The sequence below is a fragment of the Trachurus trachurus genome (genome assembly GCF_905171665.1).
Source record: "Trachurus trachurus genome assembly, chromosome: 12".
Lineage (NCBI taxonomy): Eukaryota > Metazoa > Chordata > Actinopteri > Carangiformes > Carangidae > Trachurus > Trachurus trachurus.
In genome coordinates, this window is record NC_139908.1 from 14,504,468 (window position 1) to 14,520,436 (window position 15,969).

The following is a 15,969-nucleotide window of genomic DNA, read 5'->3' on the forward strand; positions in this document are numbered from 1 at the left end:
ATACACAGGGCAAAAAGAAGAGGAGAAGCTTTGTTTTCTGGAATCCAAATATTTAATAGGTACATATCAAGTATTATTATGACATGTATAAAATTTCAGATCACAATATGAAGCAATGGAACTCCTCAGACTGGCGTACGCTGCAAATGTTTGAGGCTGCCACATAAAAATGACTAATGATTAAAATAGAAGAGAAGCAACTAAACTGGTAGAAAAATGGCGTACGGACATAGATAATAGTAATAAGCATTCTAGGAAAATTAAAAGTGACTTCTCAACCTTTTTTTTTCTTTCTTCAATAGAGTGCAATAAGAAATAAAATTAAAAAAAACAACACAGCACTGAAGCCAAGCGTCCACAAGACGTCTAAAAATTGTTAGTACTGTAGGTTCACGGAGAGCAGAAGACAGCGGAGGGAGAGGAGAGGAGAGGAGGGGGAGCGAAGGTCACAGCAGATAAAGAACGGAGGGCTATTAGCTTTGCCAGTCAATGCAGGAAGAAAAAGAATCTTTGAACAAGACTGAGCAACAGTGGAAGTAATGCACATCACAGTTAGCTTTAAAGACCATAGTAGCATTTTGTACTTGCATGTTGTTGATAAAAAACAGAAAACAAAAACTCCTGAATGATTGAACAGAAACAAGGACATCACCACAAACGAACAAAAACAGCCTCATGTGAAGCCGTCGGTCGGTGTCTCAGCTCTACAGAAAAACATGGCTTTGCCTCGGAGGCTGTTACAGGTGAATGTGATGGTGTCGGTGAGCAGGGGGGGTGGGGGCTACATTTTCCCCACGAAAATCAACTCATAAAAGTGTTGAAACTAATTTTTGGATATCGTATCTGAGCTCCAGCGCTCCAGATGACCCCTGGCCTGATTCACAGATCAGCGCAGAGGCTCTGCTGCCGGCTATGTGCTCTCCATGGGATGTGTTTTTTTTCTTTTTTTGTTTGAGTTCCCATCAGACCTGCCAACCTTGGACATTTTAAAGTACCATATCAGCACTGGAATAGATGCAAATCTCTGTTAGCTGCTCCAGGTAGAAAAAACACAATTTAACTCTTGGAAAATGGACTGTATAATAAAAACCAATTCAGCAGTGCATATAACTCTCATTTGAGTCACATATTAATGCTTAAGTACAAAAAGGAAGGTATAAAGGAAACATTGTTGAGTGATTAAAATAAGGTTTTCAATTTACGTAAAGCTTCCAAGTGCATTTTAAACGGGGCAGTTTGATTTGTCTGAACCCACGAGATTTAAGAAAAAGTAATAGATACAAAAACATGGCTTGTTTGGGATTTTCGCTTTAACCAATGTAGCTTACAAACTGTTTAGAAATACGTAAGTCTCCAGCTAAATTTCTGCTGTATCTGAGGAAAACCAACATTAATGTGTTAGCCAAGCTTTATTCGTCTGTTTTTTTAGATGATGCACTGAAGCCACACCCACAACGCCACCTCACACTGGTCGATGACACGTTGAACTTGAACAACTAATGCTGCCAGTAAACTCATGGAAACCATAAAAAAAGACGGAAGAAGCGTTCGCTCTCGGCCTGATCCAGAATATCAAATAAAATCCACTTGGCTCAAATCTATATATTTATTTGATGCCTCCTTAATATTCAGTGTGAAAAGTTGCAACTTTGGAGTGCTGTGTGGGACACAATTCAAACTTAACCATGAACATAAACATATTTTTCATTCTTATTATATATTCAGTGTCTTGTTGTATCCAAGTGCAATGCAAGACACAAGCTATTGAAATGTCCAACAGCACATTGATAAAGCTATGTTATGCAAGTGCACATCGGTCAGCTCTCACATACGTAAGTGCCACTGAAAACCTCCCACAATGTTGACAAGCTCCCACTTGTGCCATGTATGGATGTGTATTTTATTTTTCCGTATGTCTGTACAATACTTGCTATTCAGTCCCAAGGCAAATGCACAATAAGAAATCTGAACTCTTTTCTAAAAAAAAAAGTTATGAAATGAAATGTTTATCATTGTCTAAAAAAGAAGCAGATGCACAAGAACTAAAAAGAAATATGTCTAAAACAATTCTTTTTTCAGTAACTTCCTGATTAAAGAATGAGTTAACAACATTAGGAAAGTGACCGGGCATGGGATGCCAACTTTTGGTATTTGTCAGTTTTTTGTTCTGTTTTGTTTTTGTTAGACCATAGAGCTACAAGGCACTCTTATCCGTTTCCTGTGGTCTTACAGGTCCGGACAATTACAACTCATGACAACATTAGACTGTTTGCACAGTGCATCTCTGTCTAGCTTACACACTGTATATTGGTGAGCACTGCACAGGTGTGGAGCCACATTACCATTGTGTTCATTAGAGAGCTCATCCATTTTCTGGATGTAATTTGACAAAAAAAAAGACAAAATAAAAAGCACAACTCACATCATCCTGGTTGTGCAATCACTCATCAGATTATTACTATTTTGTTTTTTAACGGAGAAGCAGATCATTCTGAGTACTAGTTTCTCCGGTGAACATTACACTGAGTCTACCGGGAAGAACAATAGCGGATGAATATCTGCTCTGCAAGATATATGCTAACCATCTTTGTGTAAAGTCCTGCTTGATTGTGGTTGCTTGGTAACACCGAGGACGACCACAGTGTGCCCTTTCAGGCGTCATGTAAATGGCTGTGCGAGCAGCGCAGTTGGTGCTTTTCAAACGTTTTCAGAGCACTAAATCTTTGTGTCATCTTGTGTAAATCGTTCATTTATAATTACATCATTCATTGCAGTGTTTCTCTGGTAGACAAATTAAATACCAGACGATGTGTGTGTGAGGACAGTTCAGTCAATTTCATCAGACTGAGGAAGTGAAACCAAGAATGGCAGAACATGTGAAAACATACTGATATGAGAGCTTCATTCACGGGTCGAGAAATGTTTTTATGTTAATTATTTATAACTAGTATCAACAGTGTTAAGAGGTTTCAATAACACTCATGGGGGAGAGTCAGTAGCACGTCCTTGTTTATCTTATACTTTTATTATTAGCTGCTTGGAAAAGTGCCTTGCTAAAGAATGATGATGATTTGGTACGGTCTTGTTGGACAAATATACTGTGTGTTGTAGTTTATTTTTAAGCGTGATTACGCAACACAAATGACTTTTTAAAAGCCGATTTCTGAAGCTTTTCTCCATGTCTTTGGTACGTCTATTTAATACATGCTCCATGTAAAATCCAAGGAGAGAGTCGATGCCTGTTGCTCATTGTTGTGTTCACTAAATGGTGTGAAGTGGCAGCTCTACTGGAGCCAGATTATCGTCCAACACCCCCCCCTCCACTAAAACAAACTGGACACAGCTGCCAATTTCTGTTCTCTGAAAACGCTCTGACACTTTGCCCCCGGTGAGACAGTTCCTTTTCCTCTTTATTAGCTCATGGCGTGGCGATGGCGTTATTCCAAGTGTCGTGAGCAGCTAGCAGGATGCTAACAAACGCTGATCCTGATTAAAATACTAAACAAGTCTGCTGTAAATGTCAGTATAAAGTGCTCCGAGGTCACAAAAAACGTATGTGCTTTGTTTTATATATACATACATATCGATTCTTGACTTTTTTTTTTTTCTTCTAATTGTAGCTTGGCATATTTAATGTCCGCTCAGTGGCCGTCTCTTGCTCAGTGATCTTGTTGTACAGGGCTGAGTTACCTCGTCTGTGTGTAGTAACCTTGTGAATTTGCCAGTCCTGCTGTGCCTACATCACTGTTTATCCTAGCACCTTTATTTGCCAGCAGAGTCAAAACATTCAGCTCAGCATTTTGGTGTAAAACTGCATACATGGTACATAAAAAATGAACACAGGTTGGCAGGGATCTAATGATCTGAAGATACCGCTGGGCAGAAGTATGCACGTAACGGTGTGCCGTGTGTCAGTTTTTTTTTTTTTTTTACGTAACCTGTGGACAACACAGTGGAAGGGCAAAATAGAAAATGAGCTAAGATCTTGAGATGGCGAGTGGGTGCGAGAGTCGGGGCTCCTTTTTGTGCGTTTTTGTGGCAGGAGTAGGGAGGTTAAAAAATGTCCTTGGTTGAATTTCAGGCTGGTGATGTTAATGGAGACAGTCCAAGTTCAACAGATGAGGTCAGTCCCTACTGAGGTTGTTTGTGTATGAATGATTGTATACATAGTAAATGGCTGTATATGCAATATACATTTGCCCGTGGGTAAGTACAGTATGTGTGCGCAATGCATTTTAAAGTGGAGCTCTAGGTACTTGACGGTATACGCGGGTGCACAGAATGGATGCTTGTGTGCGTGTATGTACGTTTTCTACTTAGAAATGTGATTTTTTTTTTCTTTTTTCCGACCTCACCGGCCCTTGCTGTAGCCGGGAAAGAACTGGTCGAGCAGCAACTGAAGCGTCTTGTTTTGGGTCATGACGTAGTCCTTGCCCAGGTCGTGGCGGCAGGCGGGGCAGGTGTACACCTTCGCTCGGAACGACCGCTGGAGACAAGTCTGAGGAGGGAAGGGAGAGGGCGGCCGGGACATGACACGCAAACGCCACTGCAACAGGGATTCTGAATAGCTGTAGTTACACACACACACACACGTCCACCCAGTTACTGACCTTGCAAACATTGTGTGTGCAGACGGTGGTGATGGGTTGGAAGGCCAGCTCCTGGCAGCACACGCACATGAAGATCTGCTCCATCTTGCTCAGGAAGTTCTTCATAAGTTAAAAAGGACGTGAAAGGAATAAAAGTATCATTACAATCTTGTCCTTTCAGAGATATGACAGTGATACTTGTACTGTATAAACCAAGATCTATCCCTGCTAAACAAAAACTGTGACTGATTCATCTGGAAGCGAGAGAAATCAAAAGGAAACTGACTCAGGCAGTTAAGATCTAAAGACCAGTATCAGCACCATTCTTTGGGATCTCTGTGTGTGTGTGTGTGTGTGAGATGCTCTGTGAAAGACTATATTTTTGTGTGGTGTTGTACTGGGACTCATACCGGCCCCTCTTTAAGGTGTTCCATGGCTTCATCCCAGAGTTTCTTGTTGGCTGTGTCCTCTCGGATCAACTGCTGCTGCTGCTCTGACAGCTGGAAGGTCTCCTCTATCTTCACCCGTTTAGACGGAGGCTCTGCTGCTGGTGACGGTTCTGGTGCAGACACACATGTAAGACTTAAGAAAAAGGAGCTACAACAGCATGAATATTAAAGATTTACTATGCTGCGCGCCTCAGGAGAACACAATCCTGATGAAGCGTTTTCTTTTTTAGCAACAAATGTGGTTTATTTACATGCTCAGGCTGTTCTCACCTGTCCTCTTCTCACAAACCATGTCTGACCTGCTCTGAGCTTCAACTGTGAAAGCACCCACCACTCTCTCCGGTTGTCTTCTGCTCTCCGTTACTTTGCGGCTCCTCTTCTTCCATGCTGGCCACTGGCGCCATCATGTCCCCCACCTCCTCCTCCTCCTCGTTCTCCTCTTTCTCCTTTATCTTGCGTTGTCTCCGGGGCCTGCCCCTCCCGGGATAGTGCTTGGACCGGCCGCCGCGACCAGGTCTGGCGCAGGCCTCCTTCTTTGTTTTGTTTGCCATGGCCGCCAAGTAGCCTGGTGGATACTGCAGACACAAGGGGGAAAGATGACTGTCAACAAACAGGAAATAACAAGTGATTTTCACACCAGCCTTTGGCACAAAGCAAGAAAAGCACACTACATGAACAGCTTGTATACTGTATGTAAAGAAATACAGTGTCTAAACAGAGGTTTAAAATACTAAAGTGTCTTTACAGTGAAGTTCACACACAAACACACACTCACAGTCTAACCTGAACTGCAAGGCCCAGTTTCTTGATCCGCTCCAGTCCTTCAGGTGTCCACGGTGCTGGTTCCATGTCGTCCCGTCTCAACAGGTACCGCCACACCAGGTAACCACACTTTCCGATCTCCGGCCAGTACTTTACCACCTTGAATACACACGTGACCAGTGTGTAAATACATTGAACTCTGAAGTGTTTTTTCAATCTTTTGAAGCAGGTCAAAAGAAAAAGAGACATTCAGTCTCTACAGTCAGTGTTGGAAGCATGACGTTAGTTATATTTGTAGGATTTGGGGATTGATTGTCTTTTCTATATGTGCATCAATTTTAGTTGCATTTTTTGCTCCCCCCAACACTGGGTGACCATCAGGACAACGATTTAGGGGTCAAAAATGACCGGAATTCTCCTTTAACAACCTCCAGCAAAAAAAAAAAAAATCCCTGTTTATACCTTGTAAATCCCATCGTAGCGGTTTCCCTCCTCAGGAGCGTATTTACTGATGCGTCGACCTTTGGAACTGCGAACCACCCTGACCGGCTTTCCCGCCCGCCAGTTCCTGGACTCTGCCCCGTCTTTGTCGTTCAGAGGTGCATCGCAGTTTAAGGCCAATGCCCTGCAGCAAGTCAAGTTTCCAGGAGAAAAAAAGAGATTTGTTTTAGCCAAGTCTGTCCGAGGATTAGTGATGTTAATGAATAAGTTATCAGTTGCTTTTAAGAAGTTAATCCCTTAAGCTTGTTTATTTAGAAAAACAAACAAAAAAAACAGTCAAACAATCTTTGAGCTTTACCTTTTTAGAATGACTTCCTCAAAAGAAGCATAATTAGATTAAATGAGGCCCATTTGATTTCGTGCCCTGGGAGGTGATGATTTTCAGATCATGCATCACGTGAGTATTATTATTTAATCGTGCATTTAACCATCTGAGCTTCAACTAGCAGAGATTACAGAAGACCTTTCTATGGGCTTCTGAAAACGTCTTGAAGTGTCACACCTATTCATGTGGGTCAGGGTCTGGTCAAAAGAGTGCTCTCCGATCCGCTTGTTTCCTGAGAGGTCACGACCCCCGCTGCCTGTGTAGGTGAACTCATCCCCCCGGTCCTACGGCAGATCACAGAAATCAATCATAAGTGACCCAAGTAATAAAAAAAGGAAACAAACAAGCTATGAAACTTCTCAGCAAACAAAATACAAACAACCCACCACTTCATCTTCAAAGCCCCCAGCCAACACCAGGGAGTAGGAGCCGTCGTTACTGCGCCCGTGGATGCCGCCGACATGTGGCCTGTGAACACCTGCCTCGCTCACCTGAAGGGATAAAAGCATTTTTAAATCACGCTGAGAAATAAAATGCCAACACAACGACATTTACTGACAGCAAATAAAACGTTAGATGGGAAACTTAGTTAATTTCTTGACTCTATCGATAATCAGAGGAGATTGAAGGAATAAGAAATAATCTGAAAAGCGAACCTGTACTCTGAATTTCCAGGTGGTTCCAACAGGAACACCAGGTATGGGTCCATAGTGGTTTGAAGGAACAATTGTGCATTCTTTAGTACGCCCCACGCAAGCCATACCCTGCAAACACATCAAGACAGAGGACAAGTCATCTAAAACATGCTAAAAAATATTATTAAATGCAGACAACATGTATGTAAATGCCTTTAAATCACAGACCTGTAGTATTTAAGGATGAGGTGATGATATTTGTGGGAATTTTTGCTAAATCTTAAGATCAAATTTTGAGGACAAAGGATCCCATTCAGGGAGAGCACTGGACATCAAAAGGGAGAGTACAAAAAAGTAAGAAAAAAATTGCGATAATGTGAAAGTCGAGTATAAATGCTGTGAGTCACAGCACTTAAATGTGCCCAAACACACAAGCCAGACTGTTTTCAATTAGTCCACAGAGAAAGGGAGCATTCTGGTAAAGAAAGGAGTTATTTTCCGTTGGCAGTTCCAGGAAAGTGGCTAAGTCATGCTTAATGGCATTGTTCACATTACACCATGGAGCAGAGCGTCAGGGAGACAGCCAGGCCGGGATGGAAAGCAGCCACACAATATCTCAAAGTGTTGCCATGAGAAGACTCCGAGGAGATTTTTGAGGAAAATATTTAACAGTATGCTTAAAACAGATGCTTTTTAAAACAAATTTTAAATACATGTCAGCTGTCTTCCTGTTGCATTTTCTGCCTCAGTGACTAGAGCTTAAAGTAAAAAAGTCTGAATGTCAGTTTTGGCCTGTGCCCTCTACCACCATGATAGCATGAAAGGAGGAGGAGAACCATGTGTTCATGAGTCATGTTTTAGTCAATAATGCATCAATATTTAGGCATGTGGAAGTGCTCTAACTTAGGCCAGCTTCATTCCTCAACTCCAGGAGCCCCGATCTAAAGCTAAGTAGATGTGAGGAAACGGCGACTGGATCAAAAAATACTTTTGATCTCATCAACTGATCTGAGAGAACCAGCGCTGGTGTTCTCAGGCAAAATCCGAAAGAGCTTCAAAAGAGGTGCAGACAAATCTCTCAAGATGAAACAAACCATTTATCTGGGATAAAGCACAACACCGATTAAATATTTAACGCATAAATACAATGAAGGATCAACCAGTTTGGAGGAAAAGGGTGGAATAAAATTAAAATCGAGGAAGCTGAACATAACCCCTGAAGAAGAGGTCTTTTTTTTGTCTTGTAAATTACTTTTTCAATATGTGGTGTCCTGATGTGTCGTACGCTCAAATAGCCACTTGATGCCTTTGTATTGTTTTGAAAACAGACAAAAAAAAGTGGAAATGTCATTCCCAAACAAAAAGAAAAAGATTATCAAGTATTCTCAGTAATCTGGTTGTGTTGTGATGAATATTTTAACTGATTGCTAGCTGCAGAAAAGTGTAACAGTGCAGAGCTGATTGGTGGAAGATAAAAAGAAATTCTCTTGTACTCAGAAGGCCACTTGAGCCTACACGAGCCCAGAACAAGAGACTGAGGCATTTTTGTATTATCTTGGCATCTCACCAACAGCAGGCCTCTGCAGAACACAATGGATCAACAATCTTTTGACACAAACTTATTTTCATATTTTCCAATTAGCCGGTACTCTCTCTGCCCAGGCGGCCTGACCGACCGCTGCTCCATCCGCCGGGCATGAACCTGAGGCCGCCCCCCCCCCGGGGTCTCACCTTTCCCCAGTCCCTTTGACTCTCAGTTGTTGCTGAAGGCATCTTGGCTTTCTTCTTGCTGGCTTTGAGCTTCTCTCCTGCCTTCACGACCTCACTGGTGTCGTTCTTACAGGTGGGACAGTACCTGGCAGAGTGAGAGGGAATCAATCATTTCTGTAAAGGTGCGTAAGTGTCATGATGACAACTAACTGTTTGAAAATAAGGTGGAGATGCTGATCTTTAGCATCTACAATCCATCTATCTTTTCCCCGATGCAAATTGAAAAATAACTTATTTTATATTAATATGTTGTTTCTATTCAACAAAACACATCACATATTACACCAGACCCCTCACTCTGATATTTATTCTGAAGGATATCAGCGTTTCCATCAAACTTGAGATTTAGACTAAATCATTGTACTGCAGCTACCTATTGGAAATGTGTGTTGTTTTATTAAATGTTGTTTTGTTCAAAGAAAAGTTTTCTTGATGTAGGAGGAACAGTTTACACTTTGAGACTAAGATACTGTAACTATCTTTTTTTTGTTGATAAAAAAAAACAATAATCTTAATATGGTTGACTTGTTTGGGTAAAACACAAATCGTAGCAAAAGCAGAGGAACTGCAAATATTTTGAAGACAGGGAAGGTCATACAAGTACCTTGTATGACCTTTAAGTTGCTGTCCACTCATAAATGTTTTGTTTGTTTTGTTTTTAACTTGGTTGACCTTCAACATGCAGAATGATACAGCACAAGATATATTATTTATTTTAAGAATTTTTAAACAAGAAAATCCATGTCATAAAAATTCTTATTCAAACGATAATAATTTTATGGTTCAAAATAAGTCTGACATGTTTAAACTAAAATGTTATGCTATATTGATTATAGAATGTGGCAAAAAATATATAAATGTTGTATTGAGCTTTTTCTGCAACACACGATGCTGGAGACAGAGGTGGTTGGAGGGAATCTTCCTCTCAGCAGCCGTAGTAACTGCCAAAAAAACAGTTATTTACACTTTGTCATTGGCAGCGACACATTCAAAGCCACTGCGTTACATAAACTCACACCTGTGACTGCAGTTTGTCATTATCTTCTATTGACTTCAACCTCAATCACCACTTAACTGCTCCTTTAATGCACTTCAGCTCATACAAAGCATCATTAATAAGCCTTCTTAATTTACTGTGTATCACAGGATCTCGTGGCTAATTGCTCAGCAACAGTCTCCCTCACCAGTCCTCGTCATCCGGGATGGTGGCCAGCGGCGGGTTGAGGCAGTAGATGTGGAACGCCATGTTGCACTCGTCGCACAGCAGCTGCATGTGAGCGTCCTGCTTCCCGCCGCACACGCAGCAGGAGCAGAAGCGACACTCAGCGTCGGGGTCGGCCTTGCAGTGCTTACACTCGGGCCCGCTCTTCCCTGATACATGAGCAATGAAGAGACACACACACACACACAGGGTAAATCATTGCTAAAATATACCTTATTAAAGGGATAGTTCACCCAAAATTCAAATTTCACTCATTATGTCGACTAAGGGCTGGGAGAATTTTCAGAGTCCTCCGTGCCTTCTCGGAGTTACGGGGGGGTCCGCGCAGCAGTATTTGTCCATATAATGGTTGTGAATGGTGCTCAGTTTTTCTTCGTCCAAAAAGACACACCAAAAAACATCCAAATACCTCCATACTGCTCGTCTGTAATGTCCCTCTTGTATTGAAGCCCCGACATGAGAAATTATTCCGCCGGTCAGTGCAAAGACACAGGAAGAGCAGTGAACTGAGACACTGGGAGCTTCCGCTACAAACAAGCTTAAAATATAGACCTATTTAATTTTTTTCGGAACAATTTCTCATGTTGGGGCTTCGATCACATCTCCGGGACCCCTGGCTTCGTCTTTTTGGATGAAGAAAAGTGAGCACTATTCACAACCATTATATGGACAAATACTGCTGCGCGGACCCCCCCGTAACTCCGAGAAGGCACGGAGGACTCTGAAACTTCTCCCAGCCCTTAGTCGACATGAGGGTGAGTAGATAATGAGTGAAATTTGGTTTTTTTTTTGGGTGAACTATCCCTTTAAGCTTTTGCCACCATTATGTTTGTCAGACTGTGTGCAGCTCTGTGCGTACGTTTAAACTGTCCATCAGATGCTGAGAGGGCACGAGCTCCTGGTTTCTCCATCTGGTAAATTTCATCCAGAAACTGAACCTTACAATCCCCGATCACATCTCCGGGACCCCTGGACAGAGGGCGAGAGACACAGAGAGAGAAAGGCAGAGAAGACAACAAGACAGAGAGAGAGAGAAAGAGAGGTGAAAGCAAAAGAACAGGAGACCAGAGGAGGAAGTAAAGATGTGTTATTGAGAGTGTTACAGACAAGTGTAAGGGAGTCACACATCACACGTCGAGCAGATATTTTAATGAAGAGAATAAAAAGGAGCAATCGCCCCCCCTCGGCCCAACGCATCATCACCCCTCCCAACCGAGCTGAGGGATCCTCACCCGAGGAGGATCTTGACTCGGAGCTCCTTGCTGGTGCGCGAGGCTTGGTTGAGGATTTGAACCTCAGCATCGAACCAGAAGCCCCTCTCATCCGGCGTCTCCATATTGTAGTTGACCATCACGTGCATGCCGACCTGGAGCTGGTCCCACCGCAGGAGGGTCCGGGCACGTGGCCGCACATGCACCGGTCGCATCTCCACCACGCCGTTCTCTGGGTAGCTGAAGAAGAAGAAGAAGACGAAGAAAGAAAAAGACAGAGGGAGGTTTAGGTGTGTGACACGTTCACGACAGCCACATCATCACCCCGATTTTCACATCTGCGAGAATAACTGCTGCACCCAAAGCATTTCTTGTCTCTATAGTTTTCTCGAATTTTTCACCATGAAGTCCACAAAATAAATTTGCATCTCATGACAGCCACACTTCTCACCCAACCAATGCGTCTTTGGTGAATATAAAGAAGCGCTCTCCCCTTTATACATTAGCCACGTAGGCCACGATAAGAGCTCTGCAGCCTCTGTGCACATGGAATCAATTGTGTCCTAACGAACGATGTGAAGCTTTGCAACAACTCCAGCCAGTAAAAATCAGCTTTGTCAGAACAATGTGTTCTGAAAAAAAAAAAAAAAAAAACAGATGGATGTGAATAGGAGCCATTTACAAACCACACACACTGCTTTAACTGCAATATGGACCTTCCCGCACAGGAACATGCAAGTCCATGCTTGTCGATGGAAGGCCACACAGAGGGGGAGAAGAAAAACCCCGTAACAGAAGTGGATTTTTGAACAGAAAGCCAAATGTGATTATAAAACACCCTAAACTGAAACCACTAGTTGAATTTCTGCCCAGAAGCACAGCGTGAAATGATGCTGTGACCTATCGCCCTAAAAGTTAGAGCGCAGGTCTCCTTTAAAGACGAGCCCGGCTTATCTAGAAGCAAAGCCAAAAGCACTTTGACCGATAAACATGTTGATTCAAATAAAATGTCTTCAGGGCCTATTCCACACATACAAGTCAGATGTTTTCCTGACACAGAATAATAAAATGATTTAATATAAAACATTTTGCTCCAAAACCCAGTCACGTAGTGTTGATTTTCAAAGAGACTTGCCTCCACATACCATCAGACATTTGCACACAACAGCTTTCGCACTGCGTTTTTGAAGCCAAGGATTATGATGGATTTTCACCGCTATGGCCTCCTTCCAAATTTAATTTAATCCAGCAACCTTACTGCCATTGGCAAAACACTATTCTTATTGGTTTAGTAAAACTTGGACCAGCTTTCTCCAAGTTGTTCTGTATGTATAGACGAGAATCAGTCGGCTCGGCATTCTCCAAATTCTTTGACTGAAATACACATTTCCAAAAAGGACCACCACTGGAGCTGCTGTTTTAAAGAGAAGCCAAGCCAGGCAACAGAAAATGATCATCATTCACCACAGCCGCATCATTGTGTTCGCTGTATGTCAGACATTTAGGAAAACAAGAAGTTTGAGTCATCTACATCCCCAGCCAGGGCAACTTCTGGGAACCGTTGCTCCCTCCTCTCCGGTCAACAGGTGACTAAAGATGACCGGCAGCCAAGATCAACAAACAGGCACAGTAGCAATGAAGGAGTACAGCGTAAAGTAAATGTCCACATAGATTTAGTTTTGTTTATCTAATGTCTAATGTCTGTTTTATGCTTTGGCTCAAACTAAGTGGATACATGTAAGTGCCTTATTATATAACCTCAGAAAGAGCATACAGCATTAGGTTTGGGTGTAACCAGGAATAAGGTGAATAAGGAAATTAAAGACATAACTGGTGTGATTTAAATCTTTTACCTGACTAACATCTCTTAAAGGAACAGTTTAACTTTTTTGGGGAAATATTCTTATTCACCTTCGGACGACAATGCTGGTTTTGTCGCCTTTGACGTCACCTGAAGTTGCCAGGCAACTAGCTGAGACTCCAGGAAGTTACTGCGCCACAGAAAAAAAAATAGTCTGGCACATATATCCTTGTATCATATAACTGTTGGCAAGAAAGTGAATAAGCGTATTTTCCCAAAAGTCAAACAGTTCATTTAATACAAGATCAAAAACTAAAAAGAAGAAATATACAAGTCTTAAATGTTACCCGTTGGTGAAAGAGGTTTCTGTTTTTTTGTAATGTTGAATGTCCATAAGGGAAACCAACAGCAGGTTCTATACTTTTCTGTCCTGTCCAGAGGAAACTTGGACTGGACAAAGAGAGGTTAATTGCATAGGCTTCCTGCTTGCCAATCATAATTAAGCTGCGAGGACCGGGCTTGACTCAGAGATGAATCGACAGCCTGCTTTGCTCTGCCAAACGCTGGATTTACGCTTACAGATGAACAATGTGTTACCGCCAAAGTTTAACTGCAACAACAGCCTGCACGCCCGGGTCTTCTCACACAGCGGGGGGGGTTGTAGGTGTGGGGGTGGGGATGTGGGGGTAAAGAATTGTGTGCATGAGCGAGCAGCATGTGTTTGCATTTTCTGGGTAGGAAGCTGAGCCTAAACTGGGTATTTTTCTCTCAGACAAGTCTGCACTGACGCAGAACCGACGGCTGTCAGCCAAGTTCAGGCTAACGGTGATTAACGTTATCTAATAATACCCGACATTCTAAGATTTTATCCCATCAAAATGCACATTTATGATATGCCTGGTTTCTAAAATAGAAAAAAAAAACTTTTCCTGCATATCTTTATACCACTGTAAATTGACTGGAGAGGGCCCACGGTGGCAGACTGTAAGAGTTGTTAACTACCGTACTCCCAGGAAGAAGAGGCCGGGGCACAGTGGAGGGATTTCCTTTTTTAGGGCCAAGGGATTACTGAGGTTTTGGGTAGGGTGAGTAGAAAGGGAGGGGGGGTGAATACAAGCAACACAAATACACACAGGCACACAGAAACATGAACATGTGTACACGCACGCACACACACTCACAGTTGAGGAATATCAACCTTGGAACACAATGGGCCTCAGCAAGAACAGAAGGGGAACATGGAGCAACACAAGGGGAACAGAAGTACCCCTGGTTAAAGACCACACAAGCTCGGACTGTCTGTGCTGCTGCAGACTTGTCAACATCAAGCTACATGTTTCCCATGAGAAATGACGCATCATTGTTTGAATACTATTCTTAGCTAAATTATGTTAAAAGGCCCGATGTTACATAAAGATAATGATCACATTTCATTTTCACTCTGACCTGCAGCGACTGCAACAGTAGAATATCATTTAATACCTTTCATACACATCTAAAAAAGACACAGAATCATATAATGGAGGCACAACAATTATCTTAATGGGGAAACATGACTGTCCACTGTCTCGTATCAGTAAAAAAGCCCTTGTTTTGCCTTTTTTTTTTTTCCCCCTCCACTGATCCTGTTGAGTCTGAGTTTGGCCCTGACAAAAGCTGCCAAACGTTTTGGAAGTGATTCAACAGGAGGACATCAGTACTTCATGCATCTGCCCAGGGCCGATGGGTGGAGGCTACTCTCTACGGACACTGCTTTCATGTTCTTTCCAAAAAGGCGGTGTGGCACGTAGGCCACTCCATTAATCTCATCTGATCTGAATGTTCCTAAGACCATTTATGGACAATTCTAAAATAAATATCCATAGACATAATATATATACTGCTCTTGATATGATTCATTTTTTTCTAATGTGACCAAAATACATACAGAGCAGGACATTTAATAGTTTTACTTACAAAGTAATACATAAAACTTGCTGGACATACTTTATACTGGAGACACTGTTTTAAAATTACACCAAACTGTGCATGTGTGCATGTCTGCATGAGAAGAGACTTGATAAGATTGTATTGGTTCCAATGCCGTTACTGATTCTGCTTATCGGTCTGATTGTTTATCGCTTCCCATAACAATTCCGATTCACAGATAATAAATCTGTGGCTCTGTAGTGGTAAGAGAGGTAGGAAAAAGGTGTGCGTGTGTGTGTGTGTGTGAGAGCTTGGTGTAGCAACAACAGTCTCCCGTCATCTAAAATGGATGAAATGAGGGAATATTTGTACAGCATTCATTTTCATTTCAGTATCAGACATGCTGCTCAGTTAGGAAACAGCGGCACTTGTGCTCAGAATGTCAAACACGTGACGTTCCTGGGATTTAAATCCATGTTGCACAAAAAAGATCTTTCAGCGTTTTGGTGCTGGTGTTTCCCGGCATTGCTGGAAACCGCCATTTTACAGACAACTTGCACTGTCGCCATTTTCTCTCATAACACACATTGGATCTTTCTTCCCCTCCGCCATGACAGGTTTCCAAAAGTGTAGACACATGAGGCTGACGTTTGGCACAACTGTCGGAAAACCATGCTGGCATCGATAAATAGATTTGATAAGCGTGCGTGTGAAAGTGTGGACAATTTGGAACTGGTTTCTCAGCTGGAACAGGTTCTTGACTTCCATCCGTATTTCTTTACTGCAATGTCTAGTA

The 15,969-nt window shown here is 42.3% G+C and overlaps 1 protein-coding gene across 3 annotated transcripts in view; it reads right to left on the reverse strand.

Moving 5' to 3' along the window:
- Positions 1-1,729: 1,729 nt before the first annotated feature.
- uhrf2 (ubiquitin like with PHD and ring finger domains 2) overlaps positions 1,730-15,969 on the reverse strand; it is a 29,169-nt gene continuing 14,929 nt past the window's right edge. The window contains exons 4-16 of one of the 3 annotated variants that reach the window (XM_083983501.1): positions 11,486-11,704; positions 11,113-11,222; positions 10,216-10,402; positions 8,993-9,116; positions 7,283-7,390; positions 7,013-7,117; positions 6,804-6,910; positions 6,263-6,425; positions 5,822-5,959; positions 5,370-5,613; positions 5,000-5,148; positions 4,611-4,709; positions 1,730-4,498 (exon numbers count right to left, since the gene is read on the reverse strand). In XM_083983501.1, coding sequence (XP_083839627.1) covers positions 4,352-4,498; positions 4,611-4,709; positions 5,000-5,148; positions 5,370-5,613; positions 5,822-5,959; positions 6,263-6,425; positions 6,804-6,910; positions 7,013-7,117; positions 7,283-7,390; positions 8,993-9,116; positions 10,216-10,402; positions 11,113-11,222; positions 11,486-11,704 — 1,900 coding nt within the window. In that variant the 3' untranslated portion in view covers positions 1,730-4,351. Of the gene's footprint in view, positions 4,499-4,610; positions 4,710-4,999; positions 5,149-5,357; positions 5,614-5,813; positions 5,960-6,262; positions 6,426-6,803; positions 6,911-7,012; positions 7,118-7,282; positions 7,391-8,992; positions 9,117-10,215; positions 10,403-11,112; positions 11,223-11,485; positions 11,705-15,969 lie in introns of those variants that run through there. The other 2 variants (XR_014595795.1, XM_083983502.1) reach the window with 2 other exon arrangements.